The following is a 16,990-nucleotide window of genomic DNA, read 5'->3' as shown; positions in this document are numbered from 1 at the left end:
AGGATTTCTAAAAGTTAGAGTCACTTCAGCTCAGGACACCTTAGGGGCTGTCCTGACTGGCCAGTGACTCCTCCTTGTTATTCTCATTATTTTCTCCGGCCTTGCCGCCAAAAGTGGGGGCCGTGGCCGGAGGGGGCGGGCAACTCCACTAGCTGGAGTGTCCTGCGGTGCTGGCACAAAGGGGTGAGCCTTTGAGGCTCACCGCCAGGTGTGACAGCTCCTGCCCGGGGGAGGTGTTAGCATCTCCACCCAGTGCAGGCTTTGTTACTGGCCTCAGAGTGACAAAGGCACTCTCCCCATGGGGCCAGCAACATGTCTCGGTTGTGGCAGCCTGCTGGAACCAGTCAGCCTACACAGATAGTCGGTTAAGGTTTCAGGGGGCACCTCTAAGGTGCCCTCTGGGGTGTATTTTACAATAAAATGTACACTGGCATCAGTGTGCATTTATTGTGCTGAGAAGTTTGATACCAAACTTCCCAGTTTTCAGTGTAGCCATTATGGTGCTGTGGAGTTCGTGTAAAACAGACTCCCAGACCATATACTCTTATGGCTACCCTGCACTTACAATGTCTAAGGTATTGCTTAGACACTGTAGGGGCACAGTGCTCATGCACTGGTGCCCTCACCTATGGTATAGTGCACCCTGCCTTGGGGCTGTAAGGCCTACTAGAGGGGTGACTTATCTATACCTGCATAGGCAGTGAGAGGCTGGCATGGCACCCTGAGGGGAGTGCCATGTCGACTTACTCGTTTTGTTCTCACCAGCACACACAAGCTGGCAAGCAGTGTGTCTGTGCTGAGTGAGGGGTCTCCAGGGTGGCATAAGACATGCTGCAGCCCTTAGAGACCTTCCTTGGCATCAGGGCCCTTGGTACCAGGGGTACCACTTACAAGGGACTTATCTGGATGCCAGGGTGTGCCAATTGTGGAATCAAAAGTACAGGTTAGGGAAAGAACACTGGTGCTGGGGCCTGGTTAGCAGACCTCAGCACACTTTCAATTCAAAACATAGCATCAGCAAAGGCAAAAAGTCAGGGGGTAACCATGCCAAGGAGGCATTTCCTTACAATGTTGTTAGTGCCTCTTCTGTAATTCTTATGCTGATGAGCGTTGTCATCCTGTGTGCTTAGTTGAGGTAAAACTATAGTCCTTCTTTTATTTTTGTGAAATGGTCCGGTTTTCGGCTTAAAAATTCTGGTCACCCTACCTATTGGCCTAAATTGAGCAAAATTGTACTGTAGGGCAGATTTCTCGTACGTGTATAATATAGTGAAAACATAAAAAATGTTCCATTAAGCACTACAGACCTTCACCATGAATGGCCACTCATAAGGCGTACCATAGGTCAGTAACTATCCTTGCAGAGTCCAGTCTGTGACATGCTACTGCTACACAGCTTGTGAACTCTACACAATAGTCTCACCTGTGTAGTCTACACACACCTTCACATGTAACCAGCCAAATGCCTTGTACCCTAGTTGTGCAGCAACAAACTTATCTTAAAGGGTTGACACTGGCTGTTAGCATGCTATGTTAAATTAACCTGAATTTACTGTGAGTGACTCTCGGGTAGTGAGGCAAACTCACAGTTAAAGGTCTAAAAACGGAGTAGTTAAAAGCAAAAAATCCTGGTGAACTGAATGTTTGGAATATATTTGCCATACCCACTATGCCCGTGTTACCTTCCTTCACACTTGTGTCAACAAGATATCTTCTTTTTGTATTCAGTCTGCAGTTTGAGGGGATTAACTACAATTGTGGTATTTGTAAATCTAAAAGTACATATGTCAGTTTGTACTAAATGTTGCCCTCTGAACTGTAAAGTGAAGCAACCCAGTATAGAGAGTCTTACTGGCTGATTTTAGGTCTGATTGTATTTGAAGGGTAAACTCTGTGTACAATTGTGGGTGTCATTGTGACTCATACACATGGAGGAGCGTGACTACTAATTTGAGAGAAATGCAAATGTCTTGAGATGCTGCAGGGACTTGATGCGCTACAGATTTTTGATGGGCACTGGGATTAACATCGTGTCAATAGCCACTTCTGCACTTTAACATAAATATTTCTTGGGGTTTTCATTACATGAGTGGCTGGACATAATGCTTGGGAAGGATCAAAGAAGAATCTAGTTGACAGTGCATTTACATTATTAATGTTTTATATTTGCTTCTCTAGGGTGTGAGAGATCTACTGAAAGTAATTCTGGAGAAAATCCACACCATTCCCAACACAGTGAGCTCAGCAGTGGTACAGCAGCTCCTTGAAGCAAGAGAGGTAACAATTGGCAGTACTACAGTGGCTAAATGTGTGCCTGACTTTGGAACTTAACACCTTGTTGATAGTTGCAGTCTTAACATTTTTCAGAAGAATGATCTCCATACCATATCAAAAATCTTTTGAACATTTCATAGAAGTTGCTGAATATTGCCCTGCCCTTTGCTTTCTTCATATAATAAAACACTTTCAATAAGAAACCAGTTAACTTCACCGGTCACAAATCACAGTTGTAGTCAGTTTGTCCCCAAGTGGTGTATTGCGGTTGCTGTGGTAGTAAGAGCACAGAAGCGGCTGTACGACAAGTGGACTTGTAATGTTGCTTTGAGTTAAAAACATCCATGTATCTTTACCTGAAGAGCTGTTCTTATTAAATTCATGTCATTTTGTTGTTTCATTTCCTTTTTAGGTGGTTTCCTACATTCTGAATAGAAACGCCTGCCTATTGCCAGCTTATTTTGCGGTGACTGAGATCAGAAAATTGTACCCAGAGGGCAAGCTTCCACACTGGGTAAATGTTTGCTGGCTTGAAAATCTAAATATCTTTCCTGTGTACATAGTTCATTAATATATTTACTAAACATTAATGATAAAGCTATAGTTTGGTGCAGTTACATTAAAACACATGCACTCCTGCAACTCCAAGCTCTTAATAATCCACTGTACATTAACTTATTTTTACGTAATTAATGTGGTATAACAAGGACTTCATTTGGAGTTTGCAACAAACTTAAAATCTTTGTGAGCTGGAGTGTTGCAGGTTGGGGTTGACAACTAAGTTGATCATTACTGGTAGCAGGTCACTTTCATGTAGTGTGGTTTTTAGTGGAATTCTACCAGACAGTGCAGGGGCATTGGTTACAAAGACATATTGGGGATATTCTGAAAGCTGACCTAGTAAAGCCTTCTGCCCATTAGTTACCATTGGCTTTTTGTTTTGTCACCCACAGTTGCTTTCTTCTCATTAGCTGGTTCTACTTGTTTTAGCCAGCCTGTCAAACATGTCTTTGAACCTCCTGTGGAGCATATTCTGTTTACGACCTCTCTGATTAGCTTCCTCATTTCTTCCACAAGTGACTTGCTTTTCAGGAACTTTTTTTTTCATATTTTATTTTTGAAAATTTTCCTGAAGCCCTCTGTGAGAGTGCATGTGTTTTCGAGTTGCCTTTCGTGTGTGCTACTGTCCCTCTCTGTTTCTCTGTTATTTTCTTTTTAGAGTTAGGCACTCCATAAGAGTGCATTTGTTTCCTTGACATGCCACCCCTCTGAGTTGCTCTACCCTCACATCCCTGCCCACTTCCATGCTCTGCAGCGCAGCCCCAAATTCCCCCCTTCACTCTCTGTGGCCTCCCTTAATGGATTCCCGATAGCGCTATCGTTTTTGAAGTGTAAATATATATGTGCTGGTGAATTATTTTCCCATGATGAGTTCTTCCTGTTCCTCTACAAGTATCAGTCACCTTCATGAGTAGAAGGCATACTGATATTGCTGTTCCGTCTTCAAAGCCTGGCAGCAGGGCTGCATTCCTTACCGTCTGATGACATTAGATGTGAAAGCACTCGAACACTAAGCATTAGAAGTCATCTCATCTCAATAAAGAAGAGGGGGATGGAGACAGCATTCCATAGATACCACTGTAAGCTGCAGCTAAGTGTGATGAAAAGGTGGTGGTGGGAGAGGGTTGTCACTAAAAAGTAAGTGGTAAAAGAAGTGTAACTGTGAATCCCTTTCAAGAGACGTGGCCTGTGTAATTAAGAATGTGACTTTAAACATGTAAACTAAAATATTGTACTTCTCATAGTGCACCCAGACATATCACAGTTCCGAATATGTACCTAAAACATATCAGACCTGACTGCTTTGCCAATACTGGTTAGCAGTGTCACATAAATAAGTAATTATAGTGACACTGTTGGGAGTAATTTGAATTGAAATTGTTTTAATACTGAAAATATGAGCCTATAAATCAACATTTCTGAAGTCTGTGGAAGTGTTAGTGGTCTTACGGGGTGTTTCAATCACTCCTACTTTTCCACTACTCTCCTCTGCATTCTCTCTGAGACATTTTCACTCCCTTTAAAAAAAAAAAAAAAAACAGCGTTCTGAAATACTCAATTTGCATATTTCACACCTCGCCCCTTTTGCACCCTGTGCACCCTGTTGACACTCTCCTTCTGAATGTACTTGCTTGCATCTCCTTCACTCTCCCACAAAATACACTCAAAGACACACAACTATAAGTACTGCATTTTGTTTTACCCTGGCATTATTTCAGCAGCTTTGTGCCTTTGTCACACACTTTTGCGTATAATCACAATTCCATTTGTCACATATCACCGCTAACCTCTGCCCTCTGTACAAGGGACAATGATCGAGGTGTTTCCTCTTATGGCAGGGCCTACCTTTTTGTGGTTGAGGCAGGTGTAGCTGGACCAGATATTGTAGGACCACAGAAAGGGTAGATGTTGCTGGAAAAGTCCCGCACATTTGGTGATAAATATCTAACAGCACCCCTTTCAGGGAGCTCAAATTTGCGTTTAGATTCTGTATATCTACATTGTGCTCCTTCTGCAACTGCTTCATGTCCCAGAGCTTTGTAAGGACCTGGCAAATCATGTCTTGGGACTGATGTAGGGATCCCAAGACATGATCAGTGTTAATCTGAGTGTCAGTTAACCCAGTGGGATCACTTTGCTGGCCCACAGATTCCTTTCCACGAACCCTACCCCCACTAACCTGTGCCCTTGACCCAGTGTGACTCGTCCCGCCTAATTCCTGGCTGAAGTGGAGGTGGTGGTGGTGTTGGCTCAACAGCAGCCAGGACTGTAGGACATGATATTGGAGTGATGTTCCTTTGGATACAGGAAGTGGAGGTATCCATAGGCTGAGGTGTGGTAACAGCCAGGGGTAGGTGTAGGTGTGGGCCGAGTGAGACTCGCTGGACCAGTATTCCTAGAAAGACCAAATGGACCAGGCAGCTCCTCACCATACAGACTTGCAGGAGTGGATTCCAGACTGAAGCTTGATCCTGGCCTGGAGAGGAGGTATCCTTAGTGGCAGGTGGCTGACCACGTACTCTGTGTTGAACCTAATATGGATTACAAAAATATATGTATATAATATAAAAAAAATAATTAATAGAATGATTTAGACCTTTATGTGTTTTTTAGGTAATTACACAAACATTTTAAATTATATGCATGCAAACTTCAAAAACGCAGGTGACTCTATGTCATGAAAAGAAAATTTACTTAGAAAGTGTACATAAAATATACCAAACTTTAAGCCCAACACAGTAGATAAGAGAAATGAGGACTAAACCAATCCAAGGGCTAGCAGGCTAAAATTCAGACTATTATACAACTAAAAGGATTAACAGCATTAGCAATCACATAAACATTGCAAAGTACATTTATTATCAATGCAACTTAAATTCAGAATACAAATGACATAAATGAAAATCTTTAAGTTGATTTGTGAAACCAATTACATCAAATAACAACATATAAAATTATGTTTTTATTCATAGCATAATATGAAGATTGCCAAATGTATGACACTTTAACATATGTGCATGTATGGAAGAAAAAAAGAGAATGGCCAACATCACACTGCACTATTATTTTCCAAAGGCAAAAAGTAGGTGTCATGGTAGTTGTAGTCATTTGTTCAACATTAAGAACACTTGCAAAAGTTTGAGTTGAACATACCTAATAAAATATATGCAGTGCAGATTAACAGACATTTGCCTTATGAAAACACATATGTGAATTATGTTAGTAGATGGAAAACACTTACATTCACCATTCCTTCATGTGAAATTAGATGGAGTTTGGAACCTGTTATTTTACCTACAACCAAGGGCATTAAAAGAAAACAACAAACAAGGCAAATGCAAATTATGATACATGAAGAACAATATACATATTGACCACTAGTAAAACCAGAAATACAGCAATTATGCTACTGATTTGATGATAACAATAGATTGAGAAAGTTTAAATTTGGGTTTATATGTTTTATTAAGGTGCTAAACACATTAGCAACAGCTAACCGATTAGCAAAAATATAATTTATGTTTAGTGACACATTCATAAGTCTAACTCACCAGTCTCCACTCCACCGGGGATTCCTGTCAAGTCTTCAGGATGTAGAATCTGCAAGACCTTCTCCTTTCTCCTCCCAGGGAAAAAGATGTAAGGGTACGAGGTTCAGCTGACCTACAGCTACATGCAGCAGTCGCAAATCCGTCAGCTTGATGAAGTACTTGAATCCGCTGCCATGAATGGACGACGGTAGTCCTGTCAAGATCTAAATGAGGCCCTTAGTAATTGCCTTTTCTCTGTAGTATTGCATCCGTTTCTTTGTAAGTTTGGCTCATGTACTCTGTCAGTGTTGATTTTGATGCCTTTTAGAGCCTTGTGTACATACCTGCCAAACAGGTGCTGGCTGTCAATGGGTTGTCCACAACCCTTGATTAAACTTCTGCCTAAATGATGTGCTGTATAGCCATCCATATTTCATTAGCAGTGCTCTTGTATATACCTGGAAGAAAACATTGACACATCAACTGATGTGGCAGTAAGGGCTGGAGCTGTAAGTTCTTACATTTTGAAAATAGACCTGGCACAACATAATTTTCCTCTTGCAGTTTATCCAAAAAAGACGATATTTCATGTCTGTCATACCGTGACAGTGTGGAAGAGGTGCTGGCATTTTCACCTGCCATTTCAACAAATACAGCTGCGTATTTGCCCTTTGCATCCAGACAGGAACCCTCTTTCATTTGGTGCAGTACAACGACTCAAAGGGTTTCCACTGTGCTGAAGAAATGTCTTGAGTCAATTTTTATCTGATAATTTTTTATATCTGATTCAGCAAGCTGGAGTAGGGGCAGGGGTTTATATATTATCTCTACAAGCATGTATGAAAGGACCTATTTTTTGTGAGCACCACACCCAAGTGTTTTGGACTGATGCTGCTTGTTTTCAACTCTGTACTTCACTGGGCCCTGCTGTCAGGGCCATAAGGCATGTGCTCTGACCCTCAAAGTATGTGTGCAGTTGGCAAACACTCCATTGGCTTCTTCAACTTACATGTAAGTCCCTAGTTTATGGTACAAGAGGTACCCAGGGCAGATAATTTAAATATCACTAGTGTGCTTCAGCAATTAACTGTGCCACCACTGCAGTGACATGGAAATAACATGACCCATAGGTCTGCGACTACAGCTTAGTTGAGCAGCGTAAAAACTGCTATGGTAAAATAAGCCCTTTGCCAGGTCTAAACCTTCATATTTTAATAGTAAAACCAAAGTTATAGGTAGTAATGGCGTAAGCTACTGCACCTCCCGGTGGTGTCCAAACTTAGTGCATAGAATATGTAAGTTCACAAACGGTGCAAGTAGTCAGGTGCCCTACTACCCCAAAGCACACTGAGGTGTATAAAAATATACACTGTGCAACATAGAAGAAATATGACCATAGCACACAGACAGCATATACGATAATAAAATACAAGTAAACAGCTTTGGAAAGTATAGAAAACGTTGATGGATAATACAGTTATCTTCTTCATCTTTCAGAATAATGTTTATTTGTATTGGTCGTTTGTAGGTCAATAGGCACAGTCAAGCAAACACAGCCAACACGTGTTTCGTCACACAGTGACTTTTTCAAGGCTGTAGGGAATATGTGGTACAAAGGTTTGTTGCTATTCCATGATACATAAAGACGGCAAACAGTAAGGAAATTTCTTTAAAACGTGAAAACATATATATGATTACCAGACAAATGAGAAAGTATAAAAAAAAGAATATATATAAATAATTGGAAAAATACAGACATGAACCAGGTAATTAATAATGTAGTGTAAAAGGAGCAAAAAAGTGTCAGCAATAGCCTGTAAGGTAGCCAAAAAGTGGGATAAGTTGTGAAAGAAGGTACCATCGCACCAAGTAAATGTGTTAGAAAAAGGACACCAAGAAGTGTTGTGCCAAAGGTAAGCCGATCCATGCTTGAACGTAGACTGGTGTATAAGGTTCATTGTGCATGAAGTAAACAGCACGCATGAGTTAGTGGAAAATGTCTAGGAATTTAAAAGACCTACCTAAACAGGAAGACCAAAGAGTGGAAAATCCAGTTGGGAGAAAAGGTAAAACGAAGCTATGTAGGGGACACAGAAGAGAGAAAAAAAAGAGACAAAGGATGAAAAATTGCCAAGTGAGCAACAAGGGATGGGATACGTCGTACTTATTAAAGTCAGGCAAGGTAGGAGTCAAATAAAATAATTAAATTAAAAGTACCTGTAATCCACAAAAGTGCGTGGTAAACTTACTAGTCCGGATGTTACAAAATAGTGGGCATCAAAAGGTTCATTAATGCCAAGTATGTTGCGAGAGAAGAGATCCAGAGGACCTTGGTAAGTCCTGCGAAGAATAGCGAGAAAGCTTAAGGTATCCTGCTAGTACACGGAGAGAGAAGTGTAACCAGGACGTACAGTCATAAGAACTGCTGGGTCATTGGACAGAACATGCCTAGTCTGGCATAGGAACTGGGGGAAAAGGAAAGGATATGCGTACGGCCCCATCGTTACGGAGTAAAGAGGCCCGGCCGTTAACCGCAGACCTAGACATATATGGGTTAAAAGTTAAGCTCCGCAGTGACTATGAGAAGGTATCAGTAAAGAACAATGGCGAAGCCTCACGCTAATGTCCCCCAGAGCTAGAGGAAAAAAGGCTTACCTTCATGCTTCGTAAGCGTGTGCGCTATCAGGTCAGAAAAGTCCTGGTAGCGTATCTCATGGTTGTGGTTAAGTAGTGGCTGTGATAGTTCGCCATGGAGAATGGACTTCACAAAATGCAGTTAATAGATGCTAGACCGCAGGAGTTAACTTACGAGAGTAGGTATAATGGCGGCCATGTTGGGTATGAACGATTTAGAAAGGCCAAGATTTTGGGCACAACTATGCTGAGTGCACTTAAAAACCAATAGTAAGAAATGGAAGGAAGAAAGTCGTAAGAGAGGAGAGGTGTCCTACAAACTAAAAAACCTGTGATAGGCAAATTAAAAGCACAGCGGTGCGGGATGTTACCTAAAAAAAACAAAGGAGACCGTGTGCTTAGGTACGCACGTTCGGTGAAGGACTTGTTCAAGAACGTGCAAAAAACAATACGGGCTGGTAATAAGTTCAAGAAGAAATATGATGACAAAATATAGTGTACTGTATCAACGTGTGAACGTAAAGAGACCAGTTCAAGTTGAAGATTTGAGATGGTACAATGGAAGCAGGTACTTGGAAAAATCTATATAAATACCTATATGGTGTTGATAAACAAGCATATTGACATATAGGCAGAGTTAGAAAAGTCAGCTGACAGACCAGTGCCATGAGGTATGATGCAATCAAGTACTCACATAGCACCAAATGTATTATTGCATTAAGGTGTCACATTTAAAAATACAGACAAGTACACGAAGTCAAAACGATCAGAGGGTATGCCCATGCCAAGAGGTGTAGAAAACACGAGTACTCAGATAACTACATATGGATGGTTGCAAACTGAGGTTTGAAAATTTATACATACATACAGACAAGTACACCTAGTCCAATACCCATAGTGATAGATGGTCATCAAATATAGCCAGCAAAGGGAAATTGTATAAGGAAGTCTCACGTTGCATACAAATCAACAGTGTTACTAGATCAAAAACACATGAAGTTCCCTGTCAATATTCAGACCTTTCTCCACAGCCCATAGTTTAAGTATCCATTTTGCTTCACATTTACGTAGTTCTTTAGTCCTATCCCGCATTCTGGGTGATGGTGCTACTTGAGTGATGCCATGGAACCTAATGTTAGGAATGTGCGTTTCTTCATGTTGTGAGTTGAAGTGTGTTGCAAGAGGATAAGTGGCATTAAAGTTCCTAATTGCTCTAATGTGTTCTTGGATGCGTTCTTTCAGAGGGCGAATTGTGCTGCCCACATAGATATGTCCACACACACAAATGATGCAGTAAACTGTAAACCTCGTATTGCAATTAATGAACTGTCTAACATGGTAAGTAACCCCTGTGTTATATGTGAAAGTCAAGGTTCTGTTTAGAGCAAATTGGCACAAAATGCAGCAACCACATTTATAGAACCCAGCCGGTTTGTCGGGTAACCACATTTGGGGTTGGGCTAGTGTGAGGGGTGCTATGTAACTTGGACAGAGAGTGTTTCTCAGAGTACGACCCCTACTGTGAGTAATGGATGGTCTCTTGCGTTCAATCGTCCCACGCCCCGTATCCAGAAGTAGCAGATGCCAGTGTTTCTTTAGTATACGAAACAATGAATTGCTGGCAGGACTAAATCTAGTAATAAGGGAGATTTCCTTTCTCCTACTGTTGCTGTATGGGCTGTGGAAAAAGGTCTGAATATTGACAGGGAACTTCATGTGTTTTTGACCTAGTAACACTGTTGATTTGTATGCAACGTGAGACTTCCTTATACAATTTCCTGTTGCTGGCTATATTTGATGACCATCTATCACTATGGGTATTGGACTAGGTGTACTTGTCTGTATGTATGTATATCTGTATATATTTTCAAACCTCAGTTTGCAACCATCCATATGTAGTTACCTGAGTACTAGTGTTTTCTACACCTCTTGGCATGGTCTAACCCTCTGATCGTTTTGACTTTGCGTACTTCTCTGTATGTTTAAATGTGACACCTTAATGCAATAATACATTTGGTACTATGTGAGTACTTGATTGCATCATACCTCATGGCACTGGTCTGTCGGCTGACTATTCTAACTCTGCCTATATGTCAATATGCCTGTTTATCAACACCATATAGGTAACCATTTACATTGATTTTCCAAGTACCTGCTTGCACTGTACCACTTGACAATGTTTTACCATCTCACACCTTCAACTTGAACTGGTCTCTTTACGTTCACACTTTGATACAGTACGCTATATTTTGTCATCATATTTCTTCTTGAACTTATTACCAGCCCATATTGTTCTTTGCACGTTCTTGAAAAACTCTTTCACCGCACATGCCTACCTATGCACACGGTCTCCCTTGTTTTTTTAGGTAACACCCCGCACCGCTGCGCTTTTAATTTGCCTATCACGGGTATTTTTAGTTTGTAGGACACCTCTCCTCTCTTACGACTTTCTTCCTTCCATTTCTTACTATTGGTTTTGAAGTGCATTCAGGATAGTTGTGCCCAAAATCTTGGCCGTTCTAAATTGTTCATACCCAACATGGCCGCCATTATACCTACTCTCGTAAGTTAACTCCCGCGGTCTAGCATCTATTGACTGCATTTTGTGAAGTCCGTTCTCCATGTCGAACTATCACAGCCACTACTTAACCACAACCATGAGATACGCTACCATGACTTTTCTGACCTGATATCGCACACGTTTACGAAGCGTGAAGGTAAGCTCATTTTCCTCTAGCTCTGGGGGACATTAGCGTGAGGCTTCGCCACTGTTCTTTACCGATACCTTTTCATAATCACTGCGCAGCTGAACTTTTAACCCATATATGTGTAGGTCTGCGGTTAACGGCCGGGCTTCTTTACTCCGTAACGATGGGGCCATACGCATATCCCTTTCTTTTTCCCCAGTTCCTATGCTAGACTAGGCGTGTTCTGTCCAATGACCCAGCAGTTCTTATGACCGTAGGTCCTGGTTACACTTCTCTCTCTGTGTACTAGCAGGATACCTTAAGCTTTCTCCCTATTCTTCGCAGGACTTACCAAGGTCCTCGGGATCTCTTCTCTAGCAACATACTTGGCATTAATGAACCTTTTGATGCCCACTACTTTGTAACATCCGGACTAGTAACTTTACCACGCACTTTTTTGGAATACAGGTACTTTTAATTTAATTATTTTATTTTACTGCTACCGTCCCTGACCTTAATAAGTACGACGTATCCCATCCCTTGTTGCTCATTTGGCAATTTTTCATCCTTTATCTCTTTTTTTTCTCTCTTCTGTGTCCCCTACATAGCTTCGTTTTACCTTTTCTCCCAATTGGATTTTGCACTCTTTGGTCTTCCTGTTTAGGTAGGTCTTTTAAATTCCTAGACATTTTCCACTAACTTGCACGTGCTGCTTACTTCATGCACACGGAACCTCATACATCGGTCTACGTTCACGCATGGATTGGCTTGCCTTTGGCACAACACTTCTTCGTGTCCTTTTTCTAACACATTTACTTGGTGCAATGGTACCTTCTTTCACAACTTATCTCACTTTTTGGCTACCTTATAGGCTATTGCTGACACATTTTTTTGCTCCTTTTACACTACATTATTAATTACCAGGTTCATGTCTGTATTTTTCCTATTATTTATATATATTCTTTTATTATACTTTCTCATTTTTCTGGTAATCATATAAATGTTTTCACGTTTTAAACAAATTTCCTTACTGTTTGCCGTCTTTATGTATCATGGAATAACAACAAACCTTTGTACCACATATTCCCTACAGCTTTGAAAAAGTTACAGTGTGACGAAACACGTGTTGGCTGTGTTTGCTTGACTGTGCCTATTGACCTACAAACGACCGATACAAATAAACATCCTTCTGAAAGACGAAGAAGATTACTGTATTATCCATCAACGTTTTCTGCACCTATCAAAGCTGTTTACTTGTATTTTATTAATGTATATGCTGTCTGTGTGCTGTGGTCATATTTCTTCCCTATTTTAATAGTAGTAAGCCACCCCTAGGTAAGGCCTTGGTATTTGAAATTGCATTTATATAGTGCTTACTACCCCTGAGGAGGCATTGAAGTGCTCTATGCCAAGCAGCATGCTGCTGTGGAACCCAAGGGTACAGGTATTGATTACTGTTAATTATTGGTATTATCCTTGTGGGCTCAAGCAAACCAATCTATGCATTCGTACCAGTTTGTTAATTGCGGAATAAATTACAAAGAAATAAAATAAAAAGTAGTGACAAAGTGAGAAAGCAGGGATTAAGAAGAAGCACCAGCAAAAGTGAGGTGAAGAAACAGGATGCGTAGGGGGCCAGAATGAGGTAGAATGAAGTTTGGACAGCCTTGTAGCCTATTTTCTGAAGATCCTGACATTTGGCAGCTGGGGCTTGAGAAAAACTTTGAGACCCTGCACTTTAGTAAGGAATCACTCACAAATTAAGCAATTCTTCTCCCTCTCCGATTAATTGTATGCTTCTTCTGGCCATTTTATGTAATCTTTAAATGCTGAAAGGAAGCAAAAGCTTAAAAATACAAAATGAGTAATCATTAATTGTACAATGAGTCCTCAACTCTTTGTAAGGCCAAGTCATCACCTTTCTTTTGTGTTTTTGAGAGATCCACGTGCTGCTTTTACATGTGAAGTTCGACGCCCTGGAAACGCATGATCTTTTTGTATTTACTCTGACCTGATAGCTAGGCTGGTGGCCCCTATTGCTAACATGGAGTTATACTAGCCACAGCCAAATGCTAACTTACATTTGGGGCCATGTCATAACAAACCTTCGTCTCCTTTAAGTAGGTCTAAAGTTGAAGACAAGATGTTGTTAGTGAGTATACTCTCTTTAGAGAGTGTGTTCATGCCATTGTTGATAACCTTAAGGATTGTTTGCATATTTTTCTGATCTATTTGCCAGATTCCTTCTGCAGTTTCCTTTTCTGGGTATTTCTTCCACTCATTATAAATGACATAGATTCCGGTTGCCAAGAATTGTTTATTTTTTTGGTCGGATGTGGTCCTAGAAGGAAGTCGGAAAAATCCATGTTTTCTTTAATTAATGTCAAATGCTGTTTTGCATTTGGAAGACTGGAATATGCTAACCATCAATCAATCAACCCAACAGGATTTGTAAAGCGCAAGTAATCACCCTCAAGGGTATCCAGGCGCTGTGCCAACCATTGTTGGTTGGCACATTTGCCCACACTACATGTGGTAACTACTACAGGTGTTTTTGTATTGTATTGTGGGTCAGGTTGATTAGCTTTTATGCCAGGTGAGTGTTTGAACTAATGGATTAGTCCTTTGTAATGCAAGTAACATGGCATGTAGTTTTGCGTGCTGCCATGTAAGATCTTAGTATAGGTGCACCGCGGATGGAATTCACCTTCTTTCACTACACCTTGTGCTACTGCGCAGGCTGCAGAGTACTAGAATTTTATTCCTATTGCTGGTTGAGCAGGGCTATCTGTGTAGAACATGCTCTGTATTACTCAAAGGGTACAGCTTTTGGAGTAGAAGGAATGTGATGTTCATATTGGAGAAAAGCTTGAGTTGAATCATACTGAAACTTTACTTCTACAGCACTTAAAGAAGAGGTCCACTGCTTCCACCCTGGGTGTAGATCATAAGTATTAGGAATGCTGGCTTTGGTGGCTGCCTACAGTGCAGGTACAGGAGAAGCCATGAGTTTTCCTTGTGCCAATAGACACTCCTTCAGAATAGCCATTTCCACAGATGTAAGAGGTTTTCAAAAGAAGCAGAACGTGCTTCAGCTGGAGAATATGAGAGAGACTTGTATGCAGTGGGAACGGTCTGTCCCTCATTGGAGGTCACATAGTTATAACCAGAGTTACTTGGAATGATGGAAAGAACTAGGTTGGTTTTACTGTCCATTGTTTGTAAATATTTTGTCTCGAGCACATATGTTTCCTAAGCACGCAAGATATCAATGTGCCTGCTCTTCCTTTGGTTTGATGAAAATGTGGGAGAAATAAAGTAATACAAGGGCTTTACTCACTCAGTGTAGTGGGGCAGGTAAGTTTGTTCGAAGTTAAGAAATCCCAGGAGAGATTGCAACTTCAGTGTGTTAGGAGGCTGCAAGGTAGCACACTTCTGGAGGAAATCAGAAGCCAGACTCTTGCTGTCACTTGATGACTTGTATCTGAGGAAGGACACCATAAGATAGGTAATCTTTGACTTTTTTTTATCTTAATAAGTAAATCCTGTAAACTAGTGATATTAATAGTGTTACAAGTGTGTCTTCCATAGTTAGATGTATATCCAAGTTGTTATCTGTAAGATAGGTATCATCAGTGTGTGACATTGCCTTGGAATCTAGTTGTAAGATCTCATTAATGCAAGCTGGGAATAGGCCAGAACTGTTCTTATAGCCCATGGGCAAACATCTGAGTGAGATGTGCATCCCGTCAAAACTAAAGGCAGTTAGATACTCACTTTCAGGTGCTATGTTTCGAGTAAATAACCCATTAGAGATGTTAAGGCTGGTTTTGTATTTTTTTTCTTCACCAGGTTCATCATTAAACCTGTGCTATGTGCATTTTGCACTGCATATGTTCTTGTAAGGACGTTTCAGTTACTATAGTCTAAGACTATCCTATAAGTAGAGCCATTGGAATTATGAGGCAGGAAAAGGCCAAATTATGCGGCAAGTTTGAGAACATTTTGCATCAGGAAAAAGCAAATCATGTGACATAATGTGCAGTATTTCTTTTTATTAGTATTACTTCATTATTTCGTCATTTTTAAACTTGGTAACACTGTCTGGGTATTGGTTGCACCTTATTAGTACCCATCTAACACCCCAATATAGCAAAAAGCAACAGAAAGGTGACCAGTCCAGCTTTGCAAATGTGCCTTCCACTGGGCGGCAACAGGTGGTGCTGCTTTTTTAGTAACATTTGAACCATTTTTTTATTAGGATCGAGCCTGTGTTGCATGCGTATCGCAGCAAGACGCTTTAGTATTTTGTAGAAAAGGGCTAGGAGCCCTGTCAACTTCACGTCAGTGTTTTTTATTCGTTCGTGGGCTTGCCTAATAAAATCTGCTTGCTTTGATTAGTCGAAGGCACGCATACGTCATGCCTTTTCCAGTAGCTAGCCCTCCTCGAGCGCAGCGACCAAGTACAGAAAACATGTGAGGCTCGCTGTTTTCCATCGGGCTCGTGGACTTGTTTTTCTCTAATTTACGAGTGCGATCTCGCTTGGCAGAAGTCGAGCGCTTCACATAGTTAATTTCACTTTTTCGGGTTATGTACATAAATGCACTTTTGCCCGATAGGTGAAAAGTCAGGGTAGGAGTTTACAACGCGATCAGCTCTAACATGAGGAAACGCGAGACCCGTTGCATTGTAAATGCTTGTTAAAATCTGCAGATTATGTCGCAGATAATGGATTATTTTGCAAATGCAGCAAATCTTAAATGATCCGAAAATCGCCGCAGCCTCACAATTGCAAAATTCCAGTGCCCGTGCCTATAGTAGCCGCCAGGTTTGGCGATTAGTAAAAAGGGGTGTGTTCAGTGGTAAAACTCAAAGCGCTATTATGCCCTGGTATTGTGGCTTATCCTAATGCTCTAATTACCACACTTTGTTTCTGGTTTGAGAGGGTATTGACTGCGCACTATGTGGAAGTGAATGTTTATCCCACTCAGCTTTGTTTCTGTATGAGGCTGGAGCCTGTCTTACAGCCCATTCACTGGTATAAATTTCCCTGATATCTTCAGGTACTATGAGAGAAAAAGCTGCTCTGATTACTTCCTCCCCCGGGGCGCTTCCCTAATAAAGACTTCAGTCTTCCTCAGCCAATATGATGTTATAATCATCAGATAATTGTGCAGAGAAGACAGCTTTAATAGTGCGTGGTATGTCCCCTTCAATCTGTAATTCTGAATCATAAACCCTATCAGGAGGATTTAAATGTTTATCCAGAGTCTCATCTTGTATGAACGCTTCAGTTGGACTCG

At 41.0% G+C, this 16,990-nt stretch overlaps 1 protein-coding gene across 3 annotated transcripts in view; it reads left to right on the top strand.

Annotated features, from left to right (window-relative positions):
• MED23 (mediator complex subunit 23) overlaps nucleotides 1-16,990 on the top strand; it is a 409,061-nt gene that overhangs the window by 34,903 nt on the left and 357,168 nt on the right. For all 3 annotated transcript variants that reach the window (XM_069235159.1, XM_069235158.1, XM_069235157.1), the window contains exons 6-7: nucleotides 2,179-2,277; nucleotides 2,687-2,788. In XM_069235159.1, the coding sequence (XP_069091260.1) occupies nucleotides 2,179-2,277; nucleotides 2,687-2,788 (201 nt within the window). The remainder of the gene's footprint in view (nucleotides 1-2,178; nucleotides 2,278-2,686; nucleotides 2,789-16,990) is intronic.

The sequence above is a fragment of the Pleurodeles waltl genome, chromosome 5 (assembly GCF_031143425.1).
Source record: "Pleurodeles waltl isolate 20211129_DDA chromosome 5, aPleWal1.hap1.20221129, whole genome shotgun sequence".
Lineage (NCBI taxonomy): Eukaryota > Metazoa > Chordata > Amphibia > Caudata > Salamandridae > Pleurodeles > Pleurodeles waltl.
This window is presented reverse-complemented; position numbering and strand designations above follow the sequence as displayed.